A 17,273-nucleotide genomic window follows, 5' to 3' on the forward strand; every position below is an offset into this window, starting at 1 on the left:
TTAATCCTTTTAGGGAAGGTGATCATTCTTCAGTTTTAAAAAATAATGATCCTCCATGAAATTGCAAAGAGATATGATTTTTAAATAAAGTCCAGAAACTATTCATGGTATTGGTTTTTTACTGTATAGACCAAATGCTCAGTCTCATGAATAGGGAAATTAAATCCTTCAATTCCAAGTCCAAAAATACTGTACACGCTCATGCGCTTTACATTCCAAGGTCTACCCACTCAAACTCTCATACAAAGATTCACAAGTGGAGGAAAAACAAAAATAAAAACATTGATATAAAAGGCAATGTAAGTCATTTTCCTCAGCTCAACTCAATAACTAGAATATTTTAATGATATTCTAATACAATGAGATACACTGGTAATTTTCCCTCTGAGCCTTCGAGTCTCAATTTCGTTAACATTGTGTTCATTTGGTCTTCAAAAGAAATTAAATCATTCAATGACACAATTAACAAAATATACAACCAATGTATGGTGTTTGTATGTACAACCTTTTTTTTCATCCCGGTAAAAATATATAAACCTGGACATTGGGATTTCTTTGCCGGCTTATTGTAAAAAAGATAAGGCACCAATTATACCATTATTTACCAAAATGTCCTTTTTTTTCAAGCTCCAACTTTCAGTCACGATGTAAAAACGTCTTGAGCTGTATCGTCTCACCCACTGACAACCTGTCGTGGTAGAAACTCAATCCGGTCAGGAGTTCGATGTCACGCACGCGGGCTTTGTGGAGCTTCATCCAGTCTTGCGTCCACGTGAAATCGGAGTCACTCTACGGAGGAAAGAGACATTTAGAGAAGCTAGAGAAGTTTCGTAGTACAGCGTGGCGTTACTCACCGTGCATTGCTCTGTGTACTCGGCTCTGTGTGGAAGAATGAAAGACTTGACCCGGAGAGGACCCTGACAGTTTGTCGGTCCGAAAGTCTGATTTTCACAACTGGTCAGGATGATGAAAAAATGCGTCGGTGTGGCAGCCTCATTCCTGGGGAGAGAATTTTTTGAAATCTTGTCATCACATTTGAACGTGTACTCTTCCCACTACATTTATTCCTTGGAAAAATTGAAAGAACGTTGAAATGAACGAGATGTCCACTTGAAGGGACATTGATTATTATCGTATTTTTCAGACTATATATCACACCAATCAAATAATGCGCAACAAAGAACAAAAAAGTAGATATAAGTTGCACTGGAGTATAAGTCGGATTTTAGGGAGGGCAATTTTATTTGATAAGAAACCAAGCACAAACATAATTAAAAGTAGAAATAGTAAAATGGAGAACAACAGGCTAAATATAAAAACAGCAGATTTTAAGATAACTATACCCTAACAAACTTGAGTATTAGTCGTGGGCCCACTATGAAAAAAATGCAACTTATACTCAGACAGGAATTTTATAACCAACAGAAAACCCGATGCAAGAAAGAATTTGTGATCCAAGTTTAGCAGGTAGATGAAAAATAATGTGTGAATGTCTTACGGCGCAAGGTTCTTGAGGGCATCAACTTTTCCATTGTAATCCTCATCAAATATTGGACCGCTCATGACGTTGAGTCCATTCAGCTCCTCTGAGTATTTTGGAAGGATGAACCCATGGAAATGGTGCCAAAAAGCTGTTTCGAAGAGGAAAAACATTTTCTATTCATTTGATATGCTCACATAACACCAAATATCTGAAAAAAATGATGCAGATAAAGTATGGTACTTTTGGACCTAACACTAGTTATTTGACTGGTAACACTTCTTTGTTTGTTTTTGTTTGGGCTGAACTTTGTGCAGAATTGACATGCCATAGAAGCCTGTTTTTGTTTTAGCCACTAGGGAGAAGCATCTGCAAACTATTTTAAGGATAAGCATCCAAGTATAGACACCAATTGCAAAGGAGTTTGGTTTCCATTGTTCTGGGTGGTCCCAGTGAAAACATTTTCTTCTGTATTCAACCAAAGCATCTATGAGTATTGGAAAAAAAACAACTGTTGGCTGGGATAGGGACAGATAGTGAATGAATGTATGAGGTTTTTTTTTTTACAAAAATGCAGATGTATTTCCAGAGCTATCGGTTCATAACATTACTCTTTAGCCTGTTGTACTGTGGTATTATGGATAAATGTATACTTTGGGGTATAATTAATATTTTTATGACTATAACGACAACGTATTTTCTAATTTTTCAGATGTAGAAACCCTCTCACCTTTAAATGCAGAGAACATTGGCACCGTGTTGCTTGTGATGAGTGAGTCTGCACTCTCTTTTTTGCCGCTCAGGTCTTTTGGAAGAAAAAAAAAAGAACAAATTAGTATTACTTATACATGCTACAGTTTTAGAGAGCTGTGCACTGCATTTCTTGGAAAAAAGTCGCACCAGTCAAAGAATACACAATGAAGAGTAAAAAAATAGACATCGCACTGGAGTATAAGTTACCTTTTTGGTAACAACAGGTTAAATAACAATACATACCATGTGGGCCCAGGCAAACTATGAAAAACCGTGACTTATAGTCCAGTAAATACAGTGTTATATGTTCACAAGAAAATAATTTGCACTGTACTTGGAGCTACATAGCAATTCAGCAAGGACATTCCAGCTCTGAAAGTTACTGTATTCCTCTTTTTTTGCATGACAATGCTGTTCTCAAGCATGTCAGCTTTGATTTAGTGGATGAGCAGCTGTGCACGAACACTCACTGAGGGGATGCAGCAGGCCGTGGGTGTTGTCATTGCTGCACATCTGGCTGGTGGCCGGTGGTATGCGGGCATCAGCGCGAAGACACGAGCCAGTAGATGGATCTACGGGTTCCGGTATGGCCTGAAAGAGTCCATTGGTCAAAGGTCAAGGTGCAGTGTTGGGAAAACAGTCTCCAGCCTGCAGGTGTTGCGTGAGGTTGCTTGGATTGGCACTGACTACGTGTCAGTGAGGGCATTGCACTGTTTTTGTTTGCTCCATTAAGATTTATTTTATTTCTCATTTCAATCCATAGTAAAACAAGGTTTTGCACATTTAGTCCCTTATAGATATCTCAAAAGGGAGTAGTAGACAAAAACTTTACCTGGTCGAACCCGTTCTACTTGCTAGGTGCACATAAGTGCATTCTCTTACAGCTGAGAAATTTAAGAACCAGATCCAAGATTGTAAACAGTCTTATAAGATTTTATACTAATTTTAACAACATAAGTGTGTCTTTCAGATAATTGGAAAGAGGGAAAAAGGTCTATTAAAATGTGTGTCACTAAGACAGTGACAGAATTTGTTTCCTGCTGAGCTCTAGCATGCATTCAAAATGGTTCCAATCTTATTTTAGCACAACTGGACTTTGAGGTGTCAAAAGGCAATTCATCATGACCTAGGCAGCAGGTATAACATTACCAAGCACTCAAATTGTCTGTCTCTCAGAATAGAATCAACTGCAAGTTGGCATTTCGTTGGACTTTGGAAATAAACAAGAGGAAGGTAGCTCAAAATAACCCATGGAATGAGTGACAACATAGCTGAGGACACACATTGAAGGAGGCCAAAGTTTACTGTCATTACTATGACATGGGCGGTATGTGTAAAATGTCCTCAGTCTTAAACCTGATTCCTGTATTCATTAAGAGTCCCAATCAATGGGGTTCCTAAGACAACTTTTGTAATTGCAAAAACAACGTTTCTAACTCACTATGATGGTCTTGTAAATTCTATGTAGTGAATGAATGGTAAATCACCATTCTTATCTCATTGGCTCATCCATAACCAGGTCCGTTGAAAAGATACAATCATTAATATTACTTAGAGCATTTTAGCAGGGATGTTAAAAGGTAAAACCCTCATTGACTCTCCATCCTTTACTGCAAGTTTAAGGCTATGTTTAAGAGTGAAAGACTCACCGGATTGGGGATGGTATACGACACCCACAGAGCCATGTGCCGATCTTGACTGTAACCTGTGATGTAGTTGGACTGGTGAAGTAGGCAAAAGGTTGCGTCTGGCTGGACGACGATGGGAACGCCGAAAGGATGGTGGAGGCGACGTAAACTAGATTTGACGTCTATAATAGAAAAGAACATGTACAGTGGAACCTGTATTACTCTACTTATACTAGTACAAACACATTACGGAAAATTAAAATTAGGTAAACCATTTCTGAAACCAACTCATGTTGTAAGTAGAGATAACACTATTTTTCAGGTCATAGAATTATGTCAGTCGCCACCAATTGGGATTTTCAGAATTTCGAGTTTTATTTGAATGGCAGCCAATTTGGATTTCTTTGTATTGTGTTTGATCATGGAGTCATACATTACTCCAAGAATTCTATTACGACATTTTGTGGTGGAATTTTCCGGACACGTTATTCAACAGGCGTGAGCGAACAGGCACACGCACGCATGGATCTTGAACTGTATAATACAAGAATGAATAGAATTTGATTTACACAAAACAGAGAAAAACACAGCAAGGTTTGGCTTTCATTCATTTGGAAAAAGGCGATATTATACTGACTTCATCGAGTACAAGGGAACTTTAGCCTGTGGAAAATAAACAAGGACCAAACGTCTACCGCACTGCTGAACTGCTGGAAGAAAAAAGTCTAAAAATACAACGCATTCTGGCACTGCGGATTGCGAATACACTCACAGCGCTGAAACCACATAAATGAGTTCCCCTTAAGGCTCCCACCAAACAGCAGCATGAATGTAAAAACAGAAAAATAAGACACTCACTGGCATTTGAAATCAAGCTTGTCGTGTCCATGTCTTTATCCTATAAGGAGGAAATATTGCATACTGCAAATGATACTGTAATTGATTTTGTACTTGGGGTATGTATAGATATCACAGTTGCAATTCTCTGTTGATCGTAGGGAATGAAAGTTTACCTTTGCGCCGCAAGTGCAGTTTAGGTCGAGAGTAGCGTGGGAGTCACCTGCCTCACATGGGGTGTCGTGGGAGAGCTGAGCAGGGTGAACAGGGAGGTGGACAGGATGAGTCAGGAGGTGGTTCAGGCTCCCGTGTGTACCGTTGTTTGGAGCAGGAGGGATGCCAAGAAGATCTGAAGTTAAGACATTTCAAATGACTTAACAAAGCTTCATGTGTTTGCCTTATTTTTATTATGCAGCCTTGTCAAAAGAGCCTTGGGCCAAATATCCAAACAAAGTCAACACAGTGTTATGCCGTCCAGTGATGATCCAAAATAATGCAGAGAAAAGGCTTTCTTTGTGGTCATGTCAAGCCTTCCCCTTGAAATGTACATGTGAATTATTCCAATTCAAAAGAGGAACTGATTAGTAATTCAAAGATTTATTCTAGAGTAAGAAAATTAAAGTCACTGTATTGCTTCTATTGGTCCATTTTGTAAACGTAAATGTAGTTCAATTGCCTAAATATGGGTTTGAAATTTAGGTCACCTTCCGATACACAGTTTTGAGACAGAGTTTTCTCATTATTATCATATTTTTTACTTGGTTGGTTCTAATTATGGTTAGGCCAATATTTATTTTTGGGCCTCATCTAAGCGTTTTCACGACCCTTGTTGCTTTGCTAATCTTCCGTATCATGTATTTTGCAATATAAAATAAAACTGCATTTCAACACTATTTATGACCAAAACATTTGTACTATTTAACTGTAGAAAAATTCTTACTTATTATACATGAGCAGATGAAGTCATAGCTATCACTTACCACACATGAGGTTATATAATTCAATGTTCTCAAAAGGGGACACAGTCATGTTACTTTTAAATCCAGGACCATAACCGATGAAGATTGCCTGGAAAAAAAAAACATAGATCCTAATTTAGTCTTAATAACAAATAAGTACTGTATGTAATCTATGTGGTCGTTACTTCATTAGAGAATAAAGAAAAGGAAAATATGAGGAATGTGTAAATATGTCTTTCTTAAATCCTAGCTAAGTGATGGCTGCTCATTTGTCAACATTAGTACATTTTCTGTAAACTTTACAAGCGTCGTTCACTTCCTTTAAATAAGACTGACTAACATGTGGCCATTGTCTCACCTGCATGTTGGTAAAAACGTTATCGGAGCCATGGAAACCACCTGCACAGTACTTAACTTCCTTGCGCTCTCTGCACACATTAAAAAAACAAAAACACACTTTTATTATATAATATTTAATTCAAGACCGTATTGTTTTCAAAGTCCGATCATTTAAATCTGCCTAGAATGACTGTCAAGCTTTTAACCAATTACTATATATATTCTTTTAAAAAAAAATACAACTTTTTTTACTTTAGGTTATTTCATGCAGTGTTTTATTAAACTTAATTTCATTTACCACTTTTTCTGTCGTACTTATCTGCAGTCTTTCTCGGCATTCACGGAAAACTTGAAACCCTTGAATGAATCTAATAATGCACATTTTTCCCCCCACAGACTAAACACATGAGGGCATGAGTGGAATTTCTAAACCGGACGTACTAACTACTAGACAACCGTGTTGTTTCTTTAAGCTACTGTCTCGATTTTTAGTGAGGTTTTCCGCCAGAAAATCTGGGGTTGTTTCTTTCTCTTTTACGTGAATTCCTGACGTTGCCTTGCTGGTAATGCATGGTTGTTGAATACATATGGTGGATTTGTGAAAACTGGGACAGTATTGTTTTTATTTAAAAAAAATAACTTTCAAAAAATGAAAAATAAGGACTTACAGTGCTGCTTGCCAACCTTCTTTCATGTAGAGGTGTCCTCTCTCTATCCTTACATTGTTGGCAAAATGAAAGCGTTTAGGGAGATTCTCTTTAAGGTACGCCTTCATTGGCTGCTCAGGGGTCCTGCACTTCAGAACAGACAAGAGCAGGCAGCAACACATGGTGAGATGTTTGACACAAGAGAGGAGCGGGCACATAATCTTTCATGCATGTGTATAAATCCAACGAGTCAGGCTGGGAATTCTCTGCATACCGACAGGTTCTTCACCAATCCCTCGTAGTCGACTAGGGAAGAGAAACAAAAGGGTGTTCACAGTGAGGAAAAGGTCAGGGGCCTGGTTCTGAGGGCGACTGGGAGGGCAGGAAGTTGGGTGTGGGGAACTAACTCACAGGAAAAGAAGTCGTCTGGCAAGCGGCTGGGCCTGATACGAGCGGCCGGGCCTTGGATGACAGTGAAGTTCTCAATGTTGCTCTGGTACGTAGACACAAACTCTGCCCTTTCACATGTTGCTTCTTCCATACCTGTGAAAATATGTATCAAATGTCATTGTTTTTTTTTTCTTGGAAGTTACCCTAAATGGAACACGTTTGGTCTACAAAGGAGAATTGCTGCCATGGACGATAATAGATGTTTTTTATCACTTGCTAGTTTTCGTTTTGTGTGTGTTAATAATAATGACCACTACTAGATTTTTTTCTTTGTTGTAGTTGTTGGTTTAAAGTAACATCGTTTTCGGTTCTCTTTTATTTAAAAGTATTTGAAAAGTATTGCCCTATATATTGATATATGCATTTGTCATTGTAGATGTGTCAGCGCGCTTCATTGCGAAAAGCCAAAACTAGTTATACCCATTTGAAACAGATGTGGGAGTCAACACGAAAAAGATCAATTTCAAATGGAGAATGTTTTGTATTGCTCCAATTATTTCTGTAACAAATAACATTCCATTGTAAATATTGTAAATTCATTAATGAATTTGGAGAACAAAGCTATCTTTTAGCAAGGGCTGCTCAACCAATATTTATTATACCCATCTCTAGTAATTTGTATATCATCTTACTAAACGTACATCTGCTAGCACTTAGTCCACACACGCATTTCCGGAGCTCTCTTTGGCACGTATCTTTAGTTCTTCTGTGACGAGTACAGTGACTCAACCAAGTTAAACATTTGGTTGGCAAATGGAAGCCTCAGGGCCATCTGGGCCTGCTGGATGTTGTTCAACTCTAAAACCACTGAAACTTCAGAGGAACTCCATTGACACCATGCTAGTGTTGCAACATCGCATTTTCGATCACTTTTCGTATGCAGTTCGTTGATTTTAGTCATTTATTCATTTTTGCTGTAATGTTTTCCCACAGAGGCGGGCAAAGTCTTCGCAACTCACCGTGATCCGACACAATGAGTAGGTTGACACAACGATGCAAGTCCCTGTCCATCAGACCATTCATTAAAAGGCTTATAATGTGGTCCACATTTTTTAAGGCCTCGGCGACCTGGAGAAACAAGTGAACATGAATGAAATTTATTCATAAAAAAATAAGAGTAATCAGTGATCCTCATGAACTTGACTTGGTTGATGCCTAATCTATATATGAGTGAAATGGAAAGAATATTCGTTTTTCAATGAAAAAATTATTACCTATAGTTGATGCAAACAGTCTTCATAAGTTGATCACAGTAAATGAAAACTAATATAATACAATCTCCATGATTGGTCTGATTGGCCTCTGATTTGATATCCAAGACACCAAAGGACAGATGTGATTTAAGAAGTGCCAATAATTTGTAGTGCCTTTGTGGGCATGTTTATTGGCACAGCAATACACCCTCAGAAAACAATAAACATTAAACTGCCAAAACTAGCAGTGGCGTAACACTCCTTCATAAATTGGATGTTTACCAGGGTAAAACGTTAACAGGGAGGTCACTGCAGTTTGAACTTTATGTCTCTCTGTAGGTGAATGGATTCTGGTTCAAGAAAATGCCATTCTTCACAAAGTAAACCATTAACACGTATGCAAGTCCTTATAAGTTTAACATTAGACTTTTTTACACAGCCTTTCAAATTTCAGGGATTGCGGTTAAGCAATTACTATACAACAAAATTCCAACATTTTGGCAACACCCTTTTAAAACCAAATCATGAAAGTTAAAATGTCTTGGGCAGGAAGGGTGCATTTATGAACACAATAGGTTCTAAAATCTAATATAAAGACAAAGATAGAGTTCGGGAGGGGCACTGAACCTCTTTCGGAGTACCACATTTTTCCCACTATAAGGCACAACTAAAATATATATATGTATATATTGGTTAAACCTTATGTGAAATTCCCTTTAGTACAGCTATCTATTTGTATAACACAACTCCTAACCGCTACTACTGTTACTGTATATACAACACAATCCCATAGTACTACTACTACTACTACTATCACTACCACCATCCCTACTACTGCATCATATAATCCTGTGTGATTTAATTTTTTTAGGAAAGAAATTTTAAAACAGGCCATTTATAGGTGCGCCCTATTGTGCGGAAAATACTCTACTCTGTTTTTATGCTTGTGTTGAGACCTTGCCTTACCTGGCTGCTCTCTGGGCCATAACGATGTCCTGATGCGTCGGGCTCCTCCAGGTACAACGTGTAAAAGTCAGGTCTGGAAAATCACACAGTCAGCTTTTTGACAACATTGCAGTCAGGTGGATTTGTTGGAAACTATGAAGAACGTGATACCGTTCTCCTTGTCCCAAATCCAGCCACTCAAAAAGCGTCGAGACTCTACTTTCGAAACTGATGCTCCTACACAGAGACAGCGGCGTGAAAAAATTTGTTACAGTATGACCTGGGATGATAACGTGGTTGTGTGTAGTAGTGTGATCAATGCCGCTCTTACCTATCGTAAACTTTGTAGAAATCTGGGTAGCTACCATTGATGGCCACGTCCGAGCCAGGCCAGAAGGAGGTTCCGGTTTTTAATTTGTGCCGCATGGCAGTGATCCAGACCTGAAGATAATTGAGGAGATGAGAAAATGGAGGACATCGAAGACAAAGAAGGCGAGGAATGGGGAGTGTGGCTATTAAATCAAAAGGACTGACGCATGTTGACTGCATCTTTAGTCGCCTGGAATAAAACATCTCATCAGTCAGTTTGTGTGAAATGTTCTATTGGTGGCCAGCCAATCGCAGTCATTTTACAGTTGACAAGGCTATTTTGCTCCATTTGCAAACAAGGGCAAAATTCTTTATTCAAAACTACAAAATGCAGTGTACTTCCCACACGTTAAAAAGGTTCTCACAATTAACAATACAATAAATGTGAAACCTTCTTCTGTACATACCCTAAAATGTACAAAGCCTGTTGTCTGCACACATTGACTTACCGGCTCTCCCTGGTACCATTTCGGGTTGAATTTTTCTAGAGTTTTTAAGGAGAAAAATGCATCCTGGGTTACGTCATACATCTTGTTGTCAACTATCCCATGGGACTCTGGGTAAAGACCCTGTAGCGGTGTGAAAAAAAGGTCAGCATTACTGCTAATCTCCAATTTAAGCCAAATATGATTTTTCTATTCATAATTACCCAATAATTACTCAAAAATAAATGGAACATTTAATGAAACTCTGCAGCCATGACTCACCGTGACAATAGAGTAGTGGTTGGGGAATGTTTTTGTAGGATACATTGGTCTCATATGTGGAGTAGATGTCCCCAAAGCTCCTATAAAACAGTGTTTTAACAACACAAGATGTTTCCTGCCATAGAACTGCCCCTTTTGGCTACTTACGTAACTTGTTGATGACGGGTAAGTGGCTGCCATGATTTTTCAGATAATCCGCCCGAAAACCGTCCAAGGAAATCAGGATGAGGGGCGACCGGGAGAAACTGGGTAAAATTGGAAAGATATGTGACACCCTTACAAGGATGGACATAAACTGAGCGGGAGTCCCGCTGACTGGGGCAAACAAAAGTTGGTCCTTAGGCGCTATAAGGAGATGCAAAAGCCATACCGAGAACAAAAGGAGACGATCAGAATGACAAATGGGTCTACTGATGAGAACTTCATGACCGAAAGATTTCTATAAGGCCCAGTTGTTGTCTTTGTTTCTCCAAGACAGTCACACATTCTTCTTGTCATATTATTTTAGAATCTCTGCTCAATGCTATGTCGATTAGGGTTTGAGTATAAAGCATGTTGAACTCAATTGTGTCTGTGTCGACAGGGTCGGAATTTTTCTGCTAATTAAATTATCTACGATGACAGCACTGCCAGTGAACTTTTGAAAGAAAATGTCAACAGTTTTAAGTAGTTTCTTTTAATCATTAAAATGCCTTTTCAGCCCCCTCTTCCTTGGGACACTAGAATAAAAAAGGAAGGATATTTCCAAATTGAGCATCTATTTGTCCTGATAATTTAATCAAATTGGAACTGGAAGTGACAAAGAATGTTTATGTCTTTATGTCTTGTAATTGCAGAAAAACACAAAAACACAAAACCACCCAAAAGGTTGAACATGTGCAACTTTAAAAAAAGTACGGAAAATAGTCAGATGGTGCATTAACAACCCAAAATATTTTCAGGAAGTTTGAGCAGCTTTTTTCCATAACAAAAAACAGACACACCCTATACACATACAAATTCATAGCTGAGTCATTAGATGGGATTACCACATACTGTTTTTATCCCACTCCAACATAAAAACTGTTAAAAAATATACATATGTTTTAAAGGGGCAAAAAGATGGAACATCCAGGCAGTGAGGAACAATTCTTTTTGTTGTCCGCAGCCACAAGCTGAGACCAGATTGCTGGGAACAATGGTCTCCACTTACCACCAATGTGGGTGTCACTAGTGAATGGTGTTATTTACAGAAGCACAGCAGGATAAACTGGTTACATAAAGAATTAAGGGAATGGCCTGGTAAATTGAGATGAATTGGCTATTAGAGTAGAAAAGCTAAATGTCAAATCACAAAGAAGTAAAGGTGTTACCTTGGTGGACACTGTGCCAGATTTCTTGCCGTTGATTCATCTAGATGTAGCCAGTTCTCACCATTATCTGAGGAAATGAGGCTAAGTCACACTTATGTACAGTATCAGAGCAAATTGGAGCCTTAATTTATTACTGTTTATATATTATTCCTTTGGCAATATTCCTTATATTATTAGCTGATTAGTTGGTAACATTTGTGCTACTCGTGGGGTACAATTTTATAGAGTTTAATGTTTTTTTTAATAGTTTGCAGTAGCGGCTTTAAAGGATGAACACATTTGCTAGATATGGTATTCAAAGAGTACGTGTTGTGATAGTTAGCAACAACAACATTTATATAAAAATACAATCAATGAACGCTCAAGAGATACTGACATTACGTTATAAATTGATGGTAAAGATGATTTGAGATACAATACAAGTATTTTGAGTTAAGAAAAACTGTCATGGACTAAATTTCTCTCATTTCCGGTCATGTCTTTACAGATCTTTTCTTTGAACCGTACTCCCTGTTTTTCTCATTGGCAAAATAACTCCAACTGTGGAGAGCCTGCCAATCACCTCACAGCAGGTCAACTTCTGACTGCACATATGGCCAAACCTCTGAGAAATTCTCTGCCTCACCAAACCCAAGTGCGGCCTGGATTTAAAATAGGCTACTGTGTGGAGGCGCGTTCCTGTGGTGAAGAGTAGGTGAAGGAAAAGCCCCAAACTCAATGAAAGCTTTCTTTCCAATGTTTTCAATATCTTTCAACATATTTTATGAGCGATGTACAACAGCAAAGAACGATGCACTCATGTCTCTCATGACAAGGCTGCGGTCAAGTCTATTTTTTCCCATGTCATGCTAAATTGGAAATATACGGTAAGTAAATATGTATGGGCGGTGGCGCAGGAGAGAAAACACCCCACCCAGGAAGGCGACAGCTGCACACAACTGGGCTCAGTAAGGCCTCGGCTGCCTGCGCCAGACATGGCTAACCTGCCGCCGTCTTATTTGAAAATGCATTCACGGCACCCTGTGCCAGCCGTGACTCCAACTGACAAATGGTGGGTGTTACCACACTGTCGACGAACTGTCTGCTATGGTAATTTGACCCTCCCTTTTGCGGCGCTTGAATTACTCACAGTGGGTTTTATCTTGAATAGGGGGACTTTCTAGAAGACCGAAAAGACAAAAAAACTAAAAGAGTTTGCTCCGTTTGGAGCACATGCTTTGAATTCCATACGTTGGTTGGCACACATGCAGAGAAAATCTGTCAAAAGAGGTCACAAATGCAGAATAATGTTCCAATTCAGAAGGAAACCTACCATTTTTGGGAGGTTGGTATGACAAGGCCAGTGCAAGGATGAGAATGAGTAAGCAGACAAATACAACCTGGAATAGAAAAGATGTTGGGTTTCATCACAAAGTTGAAATTAATCAATTTAATCGTAAACTCTTAAAACATCACTTGATATCTTTTCAGGACTATAAGTCTGAGTTTTTAAATGGTTTGGTTGGCGATGCGTTATACACTCCAGTGCGACTAATGTGTGCAATTATTGGCACATTATTATATAATTTCTCATGTTATTTGTTATTGTACCGCTCTAGGCTTGTGTTGATAATTTTACATTGGCGGTGGGCGGACTTTTGGCTTATCCTCTCAGGGGTCGTCATGGCAAACTGTAACTCATAGAAGCAACTGAGAAGGGCTTCCCAAAAGTCCTAATAATTTTTGGGCTAGTTTGATTTATAGTACAAAAAAATACAGTAGTATTGTGCCTTCATTCTTGTCTCTTTGAGAACTGGTTTAAAATACTTTAAGAATTTTAGACGGATTTTGCCAGCCCTCCCATTTTAAATGTATTTCACGTCTATTGCCGTCAAAGTAAGCAAACGAGTTAGGAAATAACTCAAATAAAATAACCCTAAAAAAAACCCAATCATTAATTTTGCGTTCCGAACCTATAGTATGTAATCTGTCTCCTCTTTTGCCACAAATGATTTTCCAATGGTCCTTATGGTCTGTAATTGGTAAGCTGCATCTTTCTTGGCTGCCTTGTTGGGAGTGGGAGTGGGGCTATATAATTAGAGGGGATTTTTGATGGTTCGGTTTATATTGTTTAGGGAGGGTCTGTTTCGTCACCACATCACATCAGATTTACAGCGCTTGTTTATCGTGGAAAAGAAAGAACAAATAGAAGCAAAAGTATTCTAGTCAAAATATCCGGGTTACAGTTAAGTTAAGTTTGGACTCATCTGGAATGACTCGTATAAAATCATAATAACACTGGTTAAACAAACAAAACAAGTGCATATAGGTCAAGACATGCACAAACAAGACAGCTCAATTTATCACGTTGGACTTTTTTATACACGTCATATTCATGAAAACCAACTATGTATTTAAATGTAATTTCTTTGCAACCTTATGTTGGGCTGCACATCTTTAGATTTGTCCAAATTGAGGGGAAAAAGATATTTACAGTAACTATTTTGCAATTCTTAATACATTTCCGAGCTATCCGATCGGGACTCAGTATTGTGTTGTATATTAATATTTACACTACTTCAAACAAATATAGATTTAAGATTGTATCTCATAGTTAATGCCATTGACTTGGCAGATATTGGAGTGCTCTCTAAACTGTTATGTCCTCCATTTCCTTACACAAATAAGCTCTTCTGATAGTGTTCAGTTGATCGTTGTTTGGAATAATCTAACACGAGAGACAGCTGGAATTCTTTTACAGGTATGAAAATATGCTGAGGTCACGTTGCCTGTCTGGGATTTGAGTTTTACAGCTTTACAGATGTATAATGAAGAGAGTAAGATGACTTCTCTGGAATTACCTTTATTGTCTTTGTGGTTGGTGAAAGTATACAAACTGTCTGCAAAAAAATTTACTCTTTAAACTAGTGACAACATTTTTCAGGTCTTTCATGCATTTTGTGGAAATTATATGTCAAAGTGGGAACCACATTTGAAAACAAATTGATTTGATCAATTACCAATATCAGCACATTTTAGTCCATGATATTTTAGTCTATCATGTCAGTGCGTCAATCAGGAAAATTGTATGGTGGAAAACTGTTACAATCTTAACACCTAAGTTCTACATTTTTGACAGTCTTTGCTTACCGCTGTTATTTTCAAACATATGTAATGTACCTAGAAACTTGATATGTTTGGAATATTGTCTGCAACAATTGTACAATCTTTGCTGCAGATACATTTGCTTTATTATGGTGATATTTGCTTATCCCTCAATTAAAATTGTGTATTAATCCCTGTTTTCCAATGAGAAAAATATCCTCTTCACAACTGTGAGAGGAGCATTAAAGTGTATGTTTGAAGAAAATAGGTTACCCTATGTTTAAGCAAGCTCTTTTAGTGCAGTTTAACATTGACCAATGTTACAATTATTAACAGACGGAGATAAACTAGCTTTGTACTCCAGGGAGTAATAGATTGGAGCCTCCAGTTTGCCCACATATGTCTCCAATCAAAGTGGTCCGGTGGCATTTAGTGCTGAAACCATTGTAAAGGTGCACAAAGGTGCAGCACTGAAAGGTCAGATACATCATGTTTATCCATTTTGGTGGGATGAACTTGTGACTAAATTATGCTGCATGGTTATATATTTATTTATTTTTGTGGCAAGCAAACACACACAAATAGTCCTTTTTTTAAAAGACACTTTTTACTTAAAACTTTACTCTTTACTATCGTCACATGCTATTCAAAGCAGCTGGAAAAGGGACCCTAAACACTCCCACATACTAACCCCCTCTGAACTGTTTTACTGAGGGTGGGTGGGTAACTCCTGTCTGCTGAATTATGTGTCTTGGCATTGGAGTGAAAACATTTTGTTTCCATGTTTACACACACTAACGTATGCAACCTTTGGACCCACACACAAAAGTTTAAACTAAGCGCGTCAAACTTTTTGGATACATGCTTAAATAATTGTCAAACCAAATAAATTCATTAGCTCTTCAACATCTGCACATCATGACACATTCACTTCTTCTCACCATTGAGCAGCAAATGATAGGATCACTAGTTTTAACGTTACAGAAGAAGACACCAATCTGGTTTTCAGAATAGATCAAACCTAGTTTACACTATACAAGTAAATAGAGTAGACACTCGCAATAGCCACCACCAATAGATTAAAGAATAAAGTAGTCCATTATTCATCCCCCATTGGAGTTTTGCAATAATTGGAAAATAAATGTTTTTAACAGGTAGATTTTTTCCCCAAAAAGAGTATAACATCAACCAAAAAATTGCATTTGAAATATGTTAATAGCCATCATATTCCATCCGTTTATATTTTACTTAATGCTCATTAATGTGGCCTATATATTCATTGTTGCTGTTTTTCCATCTCATTAGGTTGTCAGGAAATAAAAGTAGGCCAAAGTAGTTTAACTTTCCACCATTGTACTTGGACATGCGGTTTAACTCATTGACTGCCATTTAATCTGGCAGTTATGGTAGGGAATTGCCGTGTTTCAGTACCATTGACGGCCATAGATGTCAAATTCATTAGAGCTGTGGGGGAACACCGTTAAAATAGATTGGACATCCATCAATGTCAATGGCAGTCAACCAGTTAACTCTTTCAGTACCATTCACGACATTAAATCATGTGGCCCCCGTTAATCCAGCTGTGCATTTAGTAAATGTCCAATGCATTTGATCTGGGTGGATAGATAAATAGGTTCAAATGGATTGGACGTCTATAATCGTCAATGGCAGTCGATGTACAAAAAACGCGCACTCAAAGTTAGGAAATCGAAATGTGCAACTAGTTTGTGGTAATCAGTTTCGTGCAGTTGGCTAGAAAAACATACCGCAGAGATTATTTTACAACGATTGCTCTTCTTCTGGGCCATTTGACTCTCCGGTTCCGACGTGCCAAACGGGGTCACCGTATACTCCTCTCTCTGCTTGGATGCTCCTTCCATGGCACTCGGATGTTCCCGGTACACAGACACACGCTCCTTACAGAGAGGCAGAAAGACAGCCAGTGTGTTCCCTGTTTGAGTTTAAAAAAAAAGGAAAGAAAAAGAAAAAAAATAAAGGAGGGGGTCGTCAGGATGTGGCAGTTTGCTCGAAAGATCCGCCTTTTTTTCACTGACGTCTTCAACGTTTGCAGAGTTCTATTACGACTGCAAACAAAAATGTTTCTTTCCTTCATTGGAAAGAGTCATTTACAATGACTTTTCTATGGGAAACACCCTTGCCAAGGTACTTTTGGAAGTTGTCAAGTCAATTGTGTTGCATTCCATTGCAAAGTGACGCTTGTAAAAATGGAATGAGAATAGGGCGCTCCCTCTCGTCAGTGCTTAGAAATGATCCGTTTTATATTTCAGGAGCTAAGAGCAATGGATGAGTTTTACCTGATTTTAATATTTTTGGGGGGAATTTTCTAATACCTGTCAATGGATGTCTAAACTGGCTTCATCATGCTTAAGTGTTTATTTGCCTGCATTGGAGTTTTGTAACTTTTTCTTGTTCTTTAATTTTTTTTTCAGATTTCATTTTGTTTAGCTGAACCTCTTGCCACAGAGAAAACCAAGGTGAAATAGCAGAAAATTTTAATAAAAAGAGGGGA

At 38.2% G+C, this 17,273-nt stretch overlaps 1 protein-coding gene across 1 annotated transcript; it reads right to left on the reverse strand.

The window, feature by feature from the left end:
• Positions 1 to 101: 101 nt before the first annotated feature.
• Positions 102 to 16,835, reverse strand: enpp1 (ectonucleotide pyrophosphatase/phosphodiesterase 1). Its single transcript, XM_077587181.1, has 23 exons — positions 16,510 to 16,835; positions 12,972 to 13,038; positions 11,660 to 11,726; positions 10,455 to 10,552; positions 10,308 to 10,387; positions 10,050 to 10,169; positions 9,563 to 9,672; positions 9,403 to 9,468; positions 9,253 to 9,325; positions 8,053 to 8,161; positions 7,055 to 7,186; positions 6,918 to 6,949; positions 6,665 to 6,792; positions 6,016 to 6,085; positions 5,679 to 5,766; positions 4,875 to 5,047; positions 4,720 to 4,759; positions 3,883 to 4,043; positions 2,704 to 2,824; positions 2,211 to 2,285; positions 1,499 to 1,631; positions 855 to 999; positions 102 to 789 (listed from the first exon to the last, which is right to left on the reverse strand). Exons 1-23 carry the CDS (start codon positions 16,621 to 16,623, stop codon positions 637 to 639), a joined length of 2,355 nt encoding a protein of 784 aa, XP_077443307.1. The 5' UTR covers positions 16,624 to 16,835; the 3' UTR covers positions 102 to 636.
• Positions 16,836 to 17,273: the final 438 nt, after the last annotated feature.

This window comes from Stigmatopora argus, chromosome 19 (assembly GCF_051989625.1).
Source record: "Stigmatopora argus isolate UIUO_Sarg chromosome 19, RoL_Sarg_1.0, whole genome shotgun sequence".
Taxonomy (NCBI): Eukaryota; Metazoa; Chordata; class Actinopteri; order Syngnathiformes; family Syngnathidae; genus Stigmatopora; species Stigmatopora argus.

Excerpts from the sequence above, each read along its gene's own strand:
- enpp1 (XM_077587181.1), bottom strand. The coding sequence starts at position 16,623 with ATGGAAGGAGCATCCAAGCAGAGAGAGGAGTATACGGTGACCCCGTTT. Across the intron at positions 10,388-10,454 it reads ACCCGTCATCAACAAGTTAC|GAGCTTTGGGGACATCTACT; the intron begins GTAAGTAGCCAA and ends ACTGTTTTATAG. Across the intron at positions 9,326-9,402 it reads GATTTGGGACAAGGAGAACG|ACCTGACTTTTACACGTTGT; the intron begins GTATCACGTTCT and ends GTGATTTTCCAG.